This window comes from Chelonoidis abingdonii, chromosome 22, assembly GCF_003597395.2.
Source record: "Chelonoidis abingdonii isolate Lonesome George chromosome 22, CheloAbing_2.0, whole genome shotgun sequence".
Classification (NCBI taxonomy): domain Eukaryota; kingdom Metazoa; phylum Chordata; order Testudines; family Testudinidae; genus Chelonoidis; species Chelonoidis abingdonii.
Genome location: NC_133790.1, coordinates 20,014,253 through 20,031,545, shown reverse-complemented (window position 1 = coordinate 20,031,545; position 17,293 = coordinate 20,014,253). Strand labels below are relative to the sequence as shown.

General features: G+C 50.2%; 1 gene segment (V, D, J or C); it reads left to right on the top strand.

The window, feature by feature from the left end:
* The first annotated feature begins 6,454 nt into the window (after window positions 1–6,454).
* On the top strand, window positions 6,455–7,106 carry LOC116824312 (pre-B lymphocyte protein 3-like). The segment is given in 2 exon segments: window positions 6,455–6,506; window positions 6,778–7,106. Coding segments are annotated over 2 exon segments (381 nt in total).
* The last annotated feature ends 10,187 nt before the right edge of the window (window positions 7,107–17,293 follow it).

Here is a 17,293-nt window from a genome sequence, read left to right as displayed (position 1 = left end):
AAGAGTCTCTCTCTCCACAGCTGGCCTATGGCCTTTCAGCTCACTTCAGCTAAATCCCCAGTAAAGCCGGTTGTTATTTTCCTAAATCACCCCAGATTCTCAATAACTTCTACTCATCATGGGTCAGAAATAGTGCCAGAGTTTTACTCAGGCTCTGCCCCATCCCCAAACGCTGCACACAGCCCCACATAGCTCACGGTTCTCTGACACCTACCTGCCCACGTTCTGATCTCGGTTACACTATCAATGTGGAGTAACTCAGCTGCCTTTGGTTGACTTTGGTGGAGTTATTCACAGTGCCGCTGAGATCAGAATCTGGCACAGTTTCAATCTATCTATCTGCAGACTCAGGACAGTGCTGCAGCGGGTCCTGTTTAGACATTTTCTTTCCACCCACAGGGGCTGTAAGTTTAAATAAAAGTGAAATTCTGCAGCGATGCAGTGACCGCTCAAGAAGAGCTGGTACTGAGCGATATGGAATCACACCTTTGCACAGCACTATGATCTCTTGTGGTAGGCCCCAGATGCTGTGACAGCATTGCTCCCTCCAAGTTGTGAATAGCTCAGGGCTGTAGGAAGTAGGAAACCATGCAAGGTGGAGGCAGGTACTGCAGAGACCTCTTGCTCTGGTGGTGAGGCGCAGGAGCTGTTGCTGGGGGAGATGTGCTGACACCTCCACCCCCTTTGCTTCCCCTGCAGAATGAAGTGGGAAGCCACACACACAAAAGAGAGTCTTGGTTTCTCACTCAGATGCTCAGGCAACAGGAACCTCTTCTGCTTTCACATTGCACCAGAGCAATGCACAGGGAGATTGTACCAGGTCTGTGTGGAGCGGACATTCACACCAGGTTTGCGTGGGAAGGCAGATCTCTCTCTCTCACACACAAACCTGGTGGTCGCTTACTGTTTATTCCCACACCAAAGCTTATGTCTAAGTCTGAAAAGAGAGAGTCACAGAAGGGCAGAGGAGTAACAGTTTGCATTTTCCCAGGTTATGAGTGTACAGTTCTCAGACATGATTAGGATGTTTTAAGAACCCCCACCCCTGTCATTACCTATTTCTATCCTGCCTGGGCTAACCCAAAGCCCACTGAGGTCAATGGGAATCTCTCCGCTGGCTTTAATGGGCCTTGGGTTAAGCTCTGTATGTTCTCTACCACCTGCTGTAAAATTGGCTCTGAGCAAATCTTTGTATGTTGGTTTCCCTATGTACTTTGAGAGGCCACCCCTGGGCATCACACAAGGGTCAGGTGGCTGAGGCTGGTCCTGTTGTCCTGGCTGTATCCGGTTATCCCTCTTCCCTGCCGTCTGCATTACAGCTCCAAGCTGTGTGTAGTGGAGACCTCCCATGAACAGGGAACATTCAGACCCTCACACAGAGCACGCTTTGGGTCTGGACTGGGAAGCTGCATCCACCTGTAGATTGCCAAGTATTCGCAGGGGCGAAAGGAAATGCAGGCCTGTTATTTACCAGGCTGCACGTGGCAATAGACTATATAGGTAAGGGATGCAGGAAGTTGATTTGGGTCTATGATGCAAAACTCAGACACACGCAACTAAAATAATCAATTTAAAGTTTTATTGGGGATAGTTACAAGGGGTAAGGGAGCAGCGTATGTATAGCTAATAGGGTTAATAAAACTTAAAAACACAATGCATAAAAACTATACAACAATATTATAAACAAGATGCAGCATTTAGTAATAACAATAATACTACAAATACAAACCAACGCATAACGACCGGCAAACGTAGAAACTCTGTTCGAACACGTGAGCTGAGAGAGGGCTCGAGGTGATCAGGCCCGTTACCGGGAGTACACAGGAACACAGGATTCGTTTTCTTTCTCCTCTCCCTGCCTGCACATGGCAGGCGGCCTAAAGTACTTACTATGACATCACGACAGTGTCATAGGGGACGGAGCCCAAACCTGTGTGTGTTCTGTTTCTGATTGCGCACAAGAAAAAAGTTACACCAAGTAGGGTAGCAGGTGCCACATAAGTCCGGCCTTTCCGCCCCCAAAAGGTGAGGTAATGCATATTGTTGTAGAATGCGTTCAACACTGAATGACAAAAGAAGAGGCCAGGGCAATACCGGTACGGGCAAGTTCTACAGGATGCAGACAGGAACTCATCTTAACACCACCGAACACTCTCAGTAGGTCAGAGGCAGCTGGGGTGCAGGAAGCGGGAAGCCAGACTGGCCCAGGGGGCATCAGGTAGTTGGTCTGGGTTGGAGGGTCCTGGTGGGTTTGAACCTTTGTGTGTTTCAGATGCTAAGCCTGGGTCGGACTCTAGCTGGGTCAAATGCTGTATGTGGCTTGACTGGTCCCTGTGGGCTGCATGCTTTGTGCAGGCTGGATGCGACTTGAGGGCTGTAGGCCTACCTGGGGGTTGGATGTTCTGTGGGGGTTGGAGGTTCCCTTCAGGTGGAATGTTCCAGGTCAGACTGTGCCTTGCTTTTGTGTGGGTAACTGGGGAGGGCATGGCCACCCCCGGCAAAGGGCAGGTCAATATTAGTCCATGGGCTCAGGGGAGCACAGGGACTGCTCCCTGCATTCACCCCCAAACTCCTGCCAGCACCTGCCTGCAGAGCCGGGAGGCCTGCTGCGGGGAGCAGGCTACACCTGCTAAGGGAGGGTGCAGATTGCATCGCACCCTGTGCACCAGGGAGTTCTGGAAAGAGGAGGCACCGTCTCTCCCAGATTCCCTGGGTGCGGAGCAGCTAGGACCAGGGGAAGGAGTGTAATTAACACTGCCTGCCCCTCAGGGTGTTAAAGGAGTTATCCAGGTGGGTTAGCCCAGTTTGTATTTGACTGTGTGGCTGCTTGGCCTTAAATCTGCAAAATCTCATCCAGCCCACTGGCGTGAGGGAAGCCAGCGGAGGCGGAATGGTCACATGTGGCCCATGGGCCGAGTGTGTCCCTACGGGGATGGCTCATTTCCTGTTACCAGGAGAGCACCGTAATTATAAGCTGGACACTCACCTAGCAAGGCTTGCACACAGGCAGTGCTATAGCACCCAGACCCCACCAGAGGGCAGCACATTCCAACACCTCATTTCATGCTGCTTGCCCTTGTGTCCGTGGGTCGCTGCTGCATTCAGAGATGGGAGAGGAGGAGGATGAATTGCATTAGTGCCAGAGGCCCCAGTCAGGACCAGAGCCCCCTTGCACAGGGCTAGGTGCGAACACACATGCTGAGCATTTCAAATCTAATTCAAACCCAGCTGTCTGGATTGCTGCATAATTACCCGTTATGGGGGTTTTACGGCTTCCTCTTCAGCGTCTGGTCCTGGCCCCGGCTAAAGACAAGGCACCAGACTAGGTGGACCATCAGCCTGGCCTGGCCTGGCCTGGCAGTGTAGTGCAGGGGCCAGGGGATGGGCGCAGGGCATGAGACCATGCTCTACAGTCTCTGGTTATAGGTGTATTCACGTCAAGGCAGAGTCCATAGACAACAAGTTATCGCTCATGTTCTTTTATACATGTCTAACCCCTGAATCCTGCTGAGCTCCTGGCCGTACTAATCCCTTGTGGCACTCAGTGTGCACAATACAATACAGTGCATCCAGACCAGGTGTATCAACACTGCCTGGGGCATTGCAGCTTCCTGAGCGGGCTCATTGACACCGGTTGTGGCTCCTGGGCTTCCACTCCAGCTGATCCCTTCAGGCCCCTCTGTTTGCATGGGAGGGTTTCAGGTCCAATTCTGGTGCTGTGGTGAAAACCAATTCCCCACCTAAATTCTCCCAAGGGAGTGGCAGATTTGCATGGCCCTCTCCTGCTGTGGGGCTGTTTTAAATGTCCCAGCAAAGCTCATATGGTCCGTAGCAGAGCCAAAGACGCACAGAAGGACTTTGCAGTGCTCTCGTTCATTCGAATCCTTTGGTGGAGGACAGTCATGCTATCCCAGATTCCTGTGGTACTGGGACTCCTGGTGCTTTCTTTAGCGCGTAAGTTCTTGGTATATTTCTTTGAATCTTGCTAACTTAGTGCTGCCAGGACTTTACTATAAGCTTGCAGAGAAAACCCATGAAAGCAAAGAAGAGTTTTCTTTCTCAGCGTCTCCCTGTGGGCAGAGCCAGCTCTGCCTCCCATCTCTATGGAGTTTTAGTAAAGTTATGCCACTCGGGTCTACACCAGATTATGGGGCTGGTAGAGTAAATTGGAAAACCCTTTGGTTAGATGACTATTGCAAGCCCAGTTGACAGCATTGCTTGCCCAACAGCAGCCTCAATAACACTGTCTTTGCTTCCTGCAGATGTACAGACCCAGCCTGTCCTGACTCAGGAGCCCTCTGTGTCTATCGCATCTGAGGAATCAGTCACTCTGAAATGTGCCATGAGTGGGGCCAAGTTCAAGGATTATTGTGTCGACTGGTACCAGCAAAAAGCTGGCAGTGCCCCCAGTATCATTCTAGAGTTCTGAGCAAAAAGTGGTTTGAAGAGAGAAGAGAGGGTTCCGGAGAGATTCTAGGGTTCCAAAGATCACAGACTCGATGAAGGGTATTTAAACATTTAACTGATGCAGCCTGAGGATGGGGCTGATTATTATTGTTCAATTTGGGATGATACCTGCAAAGTGCACAGTGCTATAGTCACACAGAAAACCGGTGTGGGAACCCCTTAGATGCTTCATAGCACACGCCGTGAAGGACAGTGCTCAGCCCCTCAGCCATGACCAGCAATGGCATCTCTCCTCGTCTCATCTTGTTTCACCATCCAGTATATTTTGCTCTCTCTTTTCTTTCTCCGAATCACTGTTGCAGGCTTGGAAATCCCTCCATTCCCTTCCCCAATGACACCCTCCGCAGGTGTCCCAGCACTGTGATCTCCCACTGCCGTTCGTTTGAGGTCAAGGGTGGGATCTGATTCAATCATATCAGCAAATGGAGCTGAGCCTTTCTTCCAGCCAGGACCCATTTCTGCTCTTCACTGACCCTCGGCATTATTGCCCATTGCCCATTTCCACGTGCCCCTCACATGGGCAGATCCTGCGCACACGTCCTCCACACAGCTGCACCAACGCACTCCAATCCTGACCTACCACACCTGCTGCTATTTCAGCCTTGGGGTTTCCTGAGGGGACTGCTGACTGTGCCAAACAAAGCGGCATGTGTCACATAAACCAGCATCTCCTTGACAGTAGTGACAAGTGACCCCCAAATGCTGGATGATTCAATTTTAAATGTGGTGCTTATTGGAACATCCAGACCTGTGAAAATCCCTCCTCCCTCTGTTCTTCCCCATGAATGTCCATCGGAATCTTCTCCCGTACTCCAGGGGCTATTCATCCCCAGCTAAGCTTGTTTGGTCCGGCCAAGCCAGGCCCTCTATCAAACCTTCTTCCCCTCTACATCCAGATCCGTGGCTGGCAGACATGCTGTCTGCTGAGGCCTCCGTTTAAAAGATTTGCAAGCCAAGTAATTTCTAACCAGTTCCTTACTCTGCAAGTCCCAGTTCCAGATCCCGCATACATTCTCCATGTCACTGTCTCCAGCACAGCCAGAGGGATTCAATGGAGGCCTGGGTGTGCCCTTAGGTATATTTATGTGCTGCTATTATTACAACAGCAGCCATAGCACAGAGACCAGGTTCTTAGACTGATCCTCTGGTTCCACACACACTTGCAGCAGGGCTGCTTCAGCGCTGGCATCCAGGCAGAAGGAGGGGCTGATTGTTCCTGTCTTCCATGGCAGAGCAGCAGTAGCTCTTGTCATGGTAATTTAGTCTCAGGAACAGTCCCAGTTTCCTTCTGTGGTTAGTGTTTGTGACTAGACAGCAGCCTGGAGAAAGGGTCCTGCACTTTGACACCTAGCGCAGGGCCCGGCTCTGGATGGATCTCCAGTTCTCCGAAGGAAAGCGGCTTGCTCTGCCCAGAAAGGAGCCCGGTCTTAGATTCTCTTCCAGTAGCACTTTCCATCTGAGCATTTCTCAAATATGGATGAGTTCAGCCTCCCAGCTCTTGGGGGGGAGATGGGTTTTATTATCCCTGCTTTATAAATGGGGAAACGGAGACCCAGAGAGAGGACATGAGCTACCTAAGGGCACTCAGGAGGTCTGTGGCTAGAGCTGGAATGGAACCCAGCTCCATGTGTCATACTCATGGCACCTGCAGGGGAGAGGGACAGACAAGAGGAGGAGGCTGGATTCCGCAACAAATGCCATAGCCTAAAATACAGCTGCGGTGTCAGCCCTGAATCCATTCTTCCCTGTGGTGACTGAAGCTTCATCCTCATAGTGTTGGCCTTGTGGCTGAACAGTACAGAGAGCAGCAGAGAGTCACCTGATCAGCTGATGGAGTCCCTGAGCCCCAGGGCTCATTTGCATAGACCACCTGGCTTGCCTGGCACCCCAGGGCTCTAAAGCTGCTGCACGTTTGCACAAAGCCAGGGGCCCAGCTGCACAGCAGCTGCTGATTCCTTTTCCTCTGGCTTCCTCCAAGGCCTTCACCATGGTGCTGTGCTTCCTGCCTCTCCTCCTTCTCCCAGGGGTTTTGGTGCCAGGTACGTTCTTGTGGGAGGCGGAGGTGATCAGGGAGTTCTGCAGAGGGAGAGACCAAAGGGCAAGGCTCCTGTGCTGAGCTATCGCTGCGCTGCAGACAGGGACGGGCGGAGCAGGCAGGCATTATCAGACAGGGGCTGCTGGAGGTGTGGCCCGCGAGAGGTTAACCTGTAGCTGGTGCGGAGGCGATGCCAGAGGGTATAATGTCACAATTGAGCCACTGAGGGTGGGATCAGCACATTCCATCAGTAACTGCACCCTTGTTTCATTCAGCTTCCAGGGCGCAACCTGTGCTGACTCAGCCGGCCTCCATTTTAGTGTTACTGGGACAAACGGTGAAACTCTCTTGTGTCTTGAATCCTGGTTACAACATCCGGGATTTTGGGGTCGCCTGGTACCAGCAGAGACCTGGCAGCCCTCCAAGGTACCTGCTGTATTACAACTCGGAGGTGGACAAGGACAAGCCCTCCGGAATTCCGGACCGCTTCTCTGCGTCCAAAGACCTCGCCAGCAACGCCTGCGTTCTGACCATCGCCGGGGTCCAGGCTGAGGACTACGCTGATTATTACTGCTTGGTCGCATATCCCGTCTACTATCACTAGAAATGTGGAACTGAAACCTGTGCTGGCCCCCGAAGGACTCTGATGAGCCCCTGCTTGCACAGCCTCGTGCTGAGGGAACCGCAGCCGTATAAGGAATGGAAAAAAGAAACGGCTCGTGTTCTCCACTCTTGAATTAGCCTAGAGGTGAGGCCCCCCGAGTCAGTTATGCTCAGACAGCTGTGACTGATGGTGGCTTCCTGTTTGAAGGATGTCACCTGGTGGAGCACAGAATGCTAGGAGACATGCAGGGCCAGATCCTGCCAGGTGCTGGGCACCTGCAGCTCCCACTGCACAGAGACCCTACCTAACTGAGCTGGCCTTTCTTGCCCACAGGCCCCTGACTATGTGCTCAGATCCCCACCAGCTGCATGTGGGGCAGCCAGTACAGCTTGACATAAAAGACAGATTTCTAAAGTTCTGATGTTCAGGAGTATGTTATCTGCCTTTCCTACATACAGCAGGCCGGGTTCTCACTTTCTCTGCTTCTGGGCTTGGGACAGGAACAAAGGATGCTGCTGGTGATGGAGAGAGACAGTCCCTTTAAGCTACCTGTGCACTTCCTGTATTTGGGGCTCATTCAGAACCCTGCCCAGTGCCTGGTGTAAGTTAGAGCAGTCTCAGGTAGGATGACCAGATAGCAAGTGTAACCCTTCTGCCCCTCTGAGTTGGCAGCAACAAGGGCCGGGTTCAGTATCCAGGGGTTCCGTTTCAATAACACCATGCATAACCGGCTCGAGCCCCCACCCAGTGACCTGGGACAATTACATACCACACCCTCCTGGGCGCCTCTAGGAGGCAATACTTCCCCTCTCGCAAGCACGGAGTCTGAGTGTAGCAAAATCTTTTTAATAAAGGAAAGAATCAGTGCGGCATCCCATTGGAGAAACACCACAAACAGAGTTATAGCACAAACCATAACCACCCCCAAGTACATTTGGCAATGTCCTTTTCCCCTTAGGGTCTTAAGTCCAATCACTCCAAAGTCCAACAACCCAAAAGTCTCTGGTCAATGCCACCCCAGAATTCAAGAGTCCTATCTGTAGAGGGAGGTCCCTCCACAGCCCTGGTGAAAGGGGCACCTTACACTGTACAGGGCCACCTGCCCCTGCCTCTCTGTGGTCTGTTTTCTGCCTTTCCAATACGAAAGCTGCTCCGCCTTACCAGCCGCATCCACTCGCCCTCCGGCAGTCCCTCACAACTGCTCTGCTTCACCAGCTGCCTCGTGAGCGCTCCAAATGTTCCCTGCAAACTGCTCGGCTCCGCTCACCTGTGGCTGCTCCACACAACGTCCCACAGCACTCCGCTCTGCCAGCCGCTCCGCTCCCCAAGCTGTCACCGTGGTCCACTCCAGCCATCCCCACAAACTGCTCCACTCCACCACTGCTCTGTCCGCAGTATACGCTTCAGACCCCCGCTATGTTAAGCACAGCACTCAGTGCTTCCAGATCAGTAATTTTCAGATTCTTTTTGATTTCAGCTCTTAGTGATCTCACAGCAATAGTAGGGTAGCCCCAGTGCTAGTGCACCATTAGCCCAAAGTGAGTTCAGGCTCAGCAACCTGTTATCTAGAATCTTAAGGGAATAAAAAATCAACTACTGACAATTCACAAGAGGAGAGAGGAGGAGGAGAACTTGTGCCTCCTGCTCCCAACAAGCATCCTGCACTACCGAGGACACGATACCGTCCCCAACCTCTCTCCCTCACTGGTTTTTGGAACCCTGTCCCTTGTCTAGGCAATGTGTGCGATTCATATTATATTGAGACATTTCTGTTATAGAGCAGTCTCCGTAGTTCCTCATTCACATAATAGGTGGCACACTTTATTTATCCTAGCCCCAATAATGAAGAAATTTGGGGGACCGCAGAAATGTCAAAGTAACCATTCCCAGGCTCCTTGCCGCCTTCCTTGCTGGTGTCGCCATGCAAATAATTTGAGACCTCAACATTCCGGACCATTCCTTTCCACACTTCCCCATAGATCCAGCTACCAGTCAGGGTACAGCTCATCCTGACTCTGCTTACACAAATATGAAAAATTGGGACAGAGTGTGGGGGGTAATAGGCGCCTATATAAGGAAAAGCCCCAAATATTGGGACTGTCCCTATAAAATCGGGACATCTGGTCACCCTAGTCTAAGGGATTCTCTGATATACACTCAGCATAAGTGTTTGCCAGCTGCTGATGCCTTCTTTCTCAGCTCTGAGGTTCTGAGGAAGTGTTTTTGTTTAAATGGGAAGACAAATAGATTCCTGGTCTCTCATCCCTGCTCTCTTCAAGGCCATTAGCCCATAGGGGCTGAGAAAGAGAATTTGGTCGGAGCTTTTCTCTAAGATGATGGCAGCACTTCACTGCCCATGGCCGCACTCAACATGAAACCATGGCCATCAGCCAGCAGTATGCGCATGGTGCCGGGGGTGGGAAGGGGGGTGTAGAACCACCAGTCCTTAGCTCAGACTCACAGGACCCAGAATGAAGAATGAAGAGCTCGGTGAGTTGAGTTCAGCCACCGCCAACACAGCAGCTGAGAAATTCAGACAGATTGTTAGCGTGGCTGGGCAGGGAGAGCGAGTGCCCTGCATGCTCTGGTGCTGGGTAAATAATAAACATTAATGATAACATTCCATCACTGTCGGCCTGGCCCTGCAGCCCTCGGTGGAGCTGCCTGCCAATCTTTGGGAATAGCCGCTTTCTCTGGTATGTACCAGGGAATGGGTGATTAGCGATCTCTGAGCACCACCACAATGGCTGAGCACGGGGCATTCCATTCAATGTATTCCCAAGTCCAAAGCAGAGAAAAACAGACCCCCCGAAAGGCTCCTTTTATTGAACCAACGAAACTCAGAATTAACGGCCATGGGGCTGCTCAGGAGAGGAAAGTTGCCTGTGTTTAAGTGAGTGCAGGTTTGGGGCCAAAATGAGCCTGTTTAACAATCCCAGGGCTAGATTTTCAGATCTCTGCCAGTGCTTTTGGAGCCTTACTTTGCTGTAATACATTCTTCGCTCTAGCATTGTACATTGGAGGGGTTTAGTGTATGGGACACCCACAGAGGGTGACTCAGCTGTCAGTGTTATCTAGCTAACTGCGTCCTGCCCTTAGGGCATATCCAGCAACGTTTGATGATGTGACGCTTCTCCCTCGCATGTCACTTGTTTTGCAGAACACCCAGCGTGATGGGGGCTGGATCCTGGTTGAGGCTTTTGTGAGATTTTGCAATACAAACAATAAATGCTAATAATTAGCTGCATGACTTTTATCCTGTGCAGTGTGGAGTTCATTGGGACGCTTAGAACATACTCTCTTTAACCTCTCCCAATTGTTATTTTTTCTAAACTGCAGCTGGATGCTTCGCTGCCATTGGTCCAGACACATCTCAGAGTTATTGCTCTTTTACTGACGATGCTGGTTTTAATATTAGACTATCTGGTTACTGTGATGCTCCCCAGGGGCACCTGGGGTTGTGAGGCATCTCACCACTACCTGCCCTTAGTGTGAAGCCATCTTGTCTGTGCCGGCTGTAGCTCAGCTGCCTGAAACCAACAACCTCACAACACAGCAGTTGGCACTGAGGGGTTCTTAGGGTCACAGTTTTATACATTAGGGACAGAGGAACTGCCAAACTAGATCAGACCAGTGGTCCCCCTATGTTCAGTAACTTGCCTCTGATGCTAGCCTAGCCTGGATGCTTCAGAGAAACGTGCAAGAAACCTCATAATTTCTCAAATATCTTGCCCAGAGGGGAAGTTTCTTCCTAGCCAAGCCTGAGGCCTCAAAGCATGAGGGTTTATACCCCTTCTACATTTGTTGCTGTCTAATGTAATTGTGCACATTCTCACTACCATATAAATGTCCCATCCTTTTTTTAATCATACTAAGCTCTTGACCTCAGTAGTACCTTGTGGCAATGAGTTCCACAGGTAAATGACACCATGTGTAAAATAAGTGTTTCCCTTTATCAGTTCTAAGTTTGTTCCCTTTCAGTTTCATTAAACGTCCCCTTACCCTTGTATTAGGAGAGCGGGTAAACAAAGTGCCTGATTGATCTGATTGAAAAAGATTTGGGATTTGTGGTGGATAATCAACTGAACATAAGAGCCTAGAGTGATGCTGTGGCCAAAAAGCTAATGCAATCCTGGGATGCAAAAACAGGGAAATCTTGCATTGGAGTAGAGCGGTTATTTCACCTCTGTATCTGTCACTGCTGGAATCCTGTGTCCAGCTCTGGTGCCCACAATTCAAGAAGCTGTTGATAAATTGGAGAGGGTTCAGCAATGAGAATGATTAACGGATTAGAAAACATGCCTCATAGCGGTAGAATGAAGCAGCTCAATTGATTTAGCTTACCAAAACGAGACAGTTAAGAGGTGACTTGATTACAGTTTATAAGTACCTACATGGGAAACAAATATATAATGGGTGCTTCAATCTAGCAAAAGAATGAGAAGATCCATTGGCTGGAAGCAGAAGGTAGACAAATTCAGATTGGAAAAAAGGTGTAAATGTTTACAGTGAGAGTAATTAGCCACTGGAACAATTTACCCAGCTTCGTGGTGGAGTCTCCATCAGGGATGTTTTACTAAAAGCTCTGCTCTAGGAATTACTGTGGGGAAGTTCTGTGGCCTGAGATCTACAGGAGACCAGACTAATGGTCACAATGGTCCCTTCTGGCCTTGGAATCTATGAACCTTCTCTACAACGTGCCTTCTGTTGTCTATCCCGTCATTGTCATTCACTCTCACTTAGATTCAGAAGGGCCAGAATGGACCATCAGATCATCTAGCCTGACTTCCTGTACAACACAGGCCACTATCACCACCCAGCACTCACACACACAACCCAACCACCAAAATAGACCAAAGTATTCCAGCCCTCGGTATGTGCTGCAGGCAGAGAACAGGAGGGACAGAGGTGCACCAGTAGCTGTGAAATGGTTGAGAGAGCTGTACCCACATACTTATCCTGCTGAGTGCCACACACTCTCAGGGGGAGGCTTGATCTGTTCCCAGGGACACATCCAGAGCAAAAGGCCATCGGGATCGTTGCATATGTTCATGAAGGGGGTGGAACTCCTTACTCTGGCCACTTCTGGAGCCAGGAAACCGGAGTGGCTGGAGCCTTGTTCTGACCTGGGGCAGCAGGTCTGAGAACTGAGGCGTCTGGATCATGAAAAGAGAACGATATCTGACCTCCACCCCTGAGTCTCATTTGCATACTGGGCTGCCCCAGTTTGACCCTGGAGGGCTCATTTGCATATGCGACTGCCCTAACCCTGCCCATAAGGGCTCTAAAGGCTCCCACAGGGTTTCACAAAGACAGGGAACAGGCTGCAAACCAGCAGAAACCCAGCTCCTGTGACCTCTCCCCATCTCTCTGCACCATGGCCCAGCCCACTCTGCCTCTCTATCTCCTGGGGCTTTTCCTGACAGGTAACAGCTACAGCAGATTGATCTGACCTTGCCTGGAAACCGAGGTCAGCCGAAAACGTGGTAGTAATAGCAGTGCTCACCCCCCTGCTCTTTGCTTTCTGCAGGTTGCTACGCTCAGGTGACTCAGCCGCCCTCCGAGTTCGTGTCTCCCGGGGGGAATGTCCAGCTCCCCTGCACACTAGAGGGCAGTTACACCGTCAGTGCCAACCGTGTCTGTCATTGGATTAACAGGCAGGAAACCGGGCAAGCGTTCCCCAGGATACCTGTGTATTTTTCATCTGAATCTAACAAATAGCGCCGCATGCTGCTACGGGGTCCCCCTAGCCTGTTCCTGTGCTACTCGTCTTACTGCCTCCGACAAGAATTTTCGGCTTATTAAACCATCACTGGGGCCCAGGCAGAGGAGTATGCCCGTCTATTACTGGTGGTTACATGACTGGGATGCTTGCACAGTCGCTACCGTCCTATGGGAAGTGAACAAAAACCTTTTCCTCCACTGCAGCCCTGTCATGCTGGCAAAGGCTGCACCTGCTCTGAGCACACCCCTGCTTTCTTACGCGACAGGGGGCGTATGAGCTCCTGCCTCCTCACAGCTCGCTCATGCAACCACTGAAATACCATGTGAATTCGAGGCCTGTCCACTCTCAGGGGTCTCTTGTTTTAGTCATAGCTCTGTCGCCAAGAGCTGAGGCAAGCCGTCCTCCGTGCAGGTGCCCAAAAAACACTGTTCCGTTTGCCAACTGCACAAGACAAAAAACCACAAGAGCAAGTCTGTCACATGCCCATGAAGGGTTTGTCCACCACACCGTCCGGGCCTCTGCGAAACGTGCGAGGGAGCCCACAGAGCACGGACACATCACTGGCCCAGTAGGCAACAGCAGAGCACAGCTACTGCAGGTCAATGGCCCTGACAGGGCTGGGGTGGATTGGAAGGGAGGCTCAGGGAAGCCCCTTCGATAACATGCGGCGCCTAAAATGGCCCCGATGCAGGGGCACACTAGGCCAAAGGAGAGTCAGCTCCTGCCAGCCCTTCTGCTCCCTTGTGTCACCCTCCCAGCTTCGCGTGTCAGCTCCTCCAGACGGTGCCCTGGTTCCAGCGCTGTTGCACTGGGGGGCACATTTTAGCCTCCCAGGCACCCCCAGAATCCTTTTGCACTGACCTCAGCCATGGCCAAGGCAGTTCTAAAGGCCTGAGAGGGGCAGCCAGGAACAGAATTTACCTGTTGCTCGTTGCTGAGCAGAAAGCCATCTCTCCCCTTTGTGTGATAGATGCAGTTGGCAGAGACTCCACAGGTGGACGAAGAGCCAAAAAAACACAACTGCTAAGGCTGGGAATAAACTGAAGAATACTTAGAATCCTGTTAAACACTAATATAGCACTTATCATCCGTACATCTGTGAACTATGTCCAGGTACAGTCCAGACTACTGACGCAAGCTGTGTCACCCCTGCCCTCAACCTGGGGTGCCCTGTACAATGTCTGGTTCCTGTAGCCTCCAGCCTCAGATTTGCTGCACAAACAGCCTCAGCTAATGTAGGTCACTTCCCAGATGTTTGTCCCTGTGTGGTGTCGTACAATGGCAGCCAGGCACACCTAGGCTCTTACCAGCCTGAAACTATACTGACAGGGTGACTCCAACACACTCCCAGTTCCGCTGATTTCCGCACAGGCATGGTTTGTCCTGCACTGCTTATCAGGGCCTCTCCTGGGAACACACGCCTATGCAATAACGTCTAATCGATCTTTATGTTGATTGCATATGCACTACGTTATTGTCTTCAATGGAGTTTCCCAAACACTTTAAATTCAAAACAAACACACTAGAGTATAATACAACAATAAAATACAAGTTGATTAACTCAGGTGTTATCAGAGATAGTAGGAAGTTAACTAATGAACATTAAGTACTTTACTATATCTCTTTTGACGTGTAATGGGTGTAACCAAGTTCAACTAAGCCTGGCGGTCACGCTGACCAGGAGGAGGCAATCAGGGGAAGGATTACTTTCCAATTCTTGAGGGATGGAAGTCTTCTGGTTATCCTTGTGTGCTGTTAGTTCTTAGGTTGTTGTTCACATTCTGGGTTTCTGAGAGGGACACCAGACGTAGCAAACGAGAGCTGTTGCTCAGCGGAATCTCTCCAATACCAGGCCTGCTGAGCAGTTTCAGGACTAGTGAGTGACTAGGATATAGGATAACGCGAGAGTTAGGCTTTATGTTTGTTTCTTATTATTTGCAAGAGGTGGTGCATTTATGGCATGGAATGAGTTAATTGTGTATTTGCTGGAAGGAGTTTCAAGATTTTAATTTGAAGGATACTTGTACTTGTAACTTAGGCTGGGAGGGGATTTCCCAGTGCGTATAGCTGAAAAGACTCTGTACCATATTCCATCTTAAATTTTACAAGATAATTTTTACTGTTTTTCTCTCTTTATTAAAAGCTTTTCTTGTTTAGAACCTGATTGGTTTTTTTATTCTGGTGTGAGACCCCAGGGGATGGAGTCGGGATCCACCAGGGAATTTGGTGGGAGAAAAGGACGAGGAAGGGGGAGAGGAACGGTTAATTCTTTCTCCTTTAGGATTACTGTCTCTCTCAGGGAGAGTCTGGGAGGGGGAGAGAAAAGGAGGGAGGAAGGTGAATTTTCCTCTCTGTTTAAAGATTCAAGGAGTTTGAATCACAGTGATCTTCCAGGGTAACCCAGGGAGGGGAAGCCTGGGAGAAGCAACGGTGGGGAAAAGGGTTTACTTTCCTTGTGTTAAGATCCAGAGGGTCTGGGTCTTGGGGGTCCCCAGACAAGGTTTTGGGGGGACCAGAGTGCACCAGGCATTGGAATTCCTGATTGGTGGTACCCCATTTTTTGGACGCTAAGGTTCAGAGTGGGGAATTATACCATGACAACTACAAAGAGAGAGATTTGAAGGGAGTCTAGATAATGAAGCAAAAATGAGAAATGGTTGCGAGGAAAATAAAGACGAAACACAGTTAGTATCTAACTCAATAACTATGTTAAACGCAAAACAGTTTTTTCATCTCTGGCTCTCAACAGACTCTTAGTGGTCACACTTCTTGGGCCAGGAACCTTCCCCAGTTGAATGGCTGCTCCCGTTGTTCCTTCTGGGGTAGTGAATCGATGGGTAGAGAGAGAGGAGGAGGTGGTGTTTTGGGTCTCTCCCCTTTTTTTGTATAGTCCTCTTCCCTCTTGAGAAGAATCTCCAGCTGGGGGCATGGCAACAGGCAGACTATGTGGACAGGAACTCCATGCTCTTTCTTTGCTAAGATGTAGATTTTTCACCCATGTCCCTTTTCCTGCCAATGAATAGCCACTGAGCAGGTAATGGCCCATTGGTCTTGTTTACACTTGGCTTGAGGTGTGAGCGTGTCCTTTATCTCTGAGGAATTGGTTTGGCCACTCCCCAGACTTGGAACATGTGTTAACAACACCATACAGTGGAATCTTCTAACTTTACATACAATGTTACCGCACACATTTTACCAGGACAATAATGACCAGCAGATTATGAGGTTTTAAGAGGTACCTCCCAAGACACACTTTGTACAAAGATTATACAGTAGTTGACACAGGGGCATATTCTGTCACAACATGTTATAGTGCTTTACAGAGGAGAATCTTCTCTCCCGTGTGTGTGTCTGTGTGCACGACAATAGGCTTTGTAGGTCCAAATATTAACCCTTACCTTCATGCAGGTTTGAAGCTATTTAAAGAGTGTGCACAAGTATTAGAATTAGTAGCAGGGGTCCAGAAGTGCCCAAATGTTTTTGCTGACACACCAGTGAGGAGTTTATAGAGAATTTCTCTCTCTACAGTGCAGCTCTCATTGTATGAGAAACCATCTCTTCATGTTTGTCCCCTTTGTTGCCCTGTCTCTGCTCCCCCTCCAGCCACACTGGGGTGTGTGTTTGGGTGGAGGCTTGTAAAAGGCGCGTCTCTGGTTCCTTTTGGTTTTTCCGTGGTGCGATGGTGCCATGTGACAATTCTTACCCATAAGCACACACCGCTCTGGCCACTGAGAGACTCAGTCTGAGTCGTTCCAGTTCTCTTTTCTCCTCCTCTCTTTTCATTCCCGGTTTTCTGTACGCTGTGATTCTAGACAATGCGGTCGTGCTGCTGTGATACAAATGGTACAACAGCTGTGCAGCATTTCAGTTACTATCTGTGGTGCTGTTAGTCCCTTCTCTGCATCTGAATTTTCAAGTGGGACGTTTCTAACCTTTGCGTAACTGGGGCAGGTCCGACAGGGAGACTTTGTGAGCCGGGGAAAAGACAGGGGATCAGGTCTTCACATGGGGCCGAATGGCTGATTTGCATTGCAAGATGTAATAGGAATAACCAGAGATCAGTGTATCCAATAGCCTCACGGAGCCCCACCCCGGGGGTTCATTTGCATACTAGCCAGTCTCAGCCCTGCCCCTTATGGTTTTAAAGGTACCTGGAGGGTTGCCCAGAGCCAGGGCTCAAGCTGCAAACAGGCATAAGCAGAGCTGCCAAATCAGATTCCTTGCTGTCCACCTCCATCTCCTTCCTGCACCATGGCCCAGTCCACCCTGACTCTCTGTGTCCTGGGGCTTTTCCTGGCAGGTGAGTGGTTAGGGGTTTGTAATACCCAACGCGCCCCCACCTGGCTAATAACACTCCGGGTGGGACTCTGCCTTTCAACAGGCCTCAAAGTCATGTAGGTGCTTTTAAAAATGTCCTTTTGTGTGCAAGCTGAGGGTCCCCAAGCCCTTTACAAACACAGGG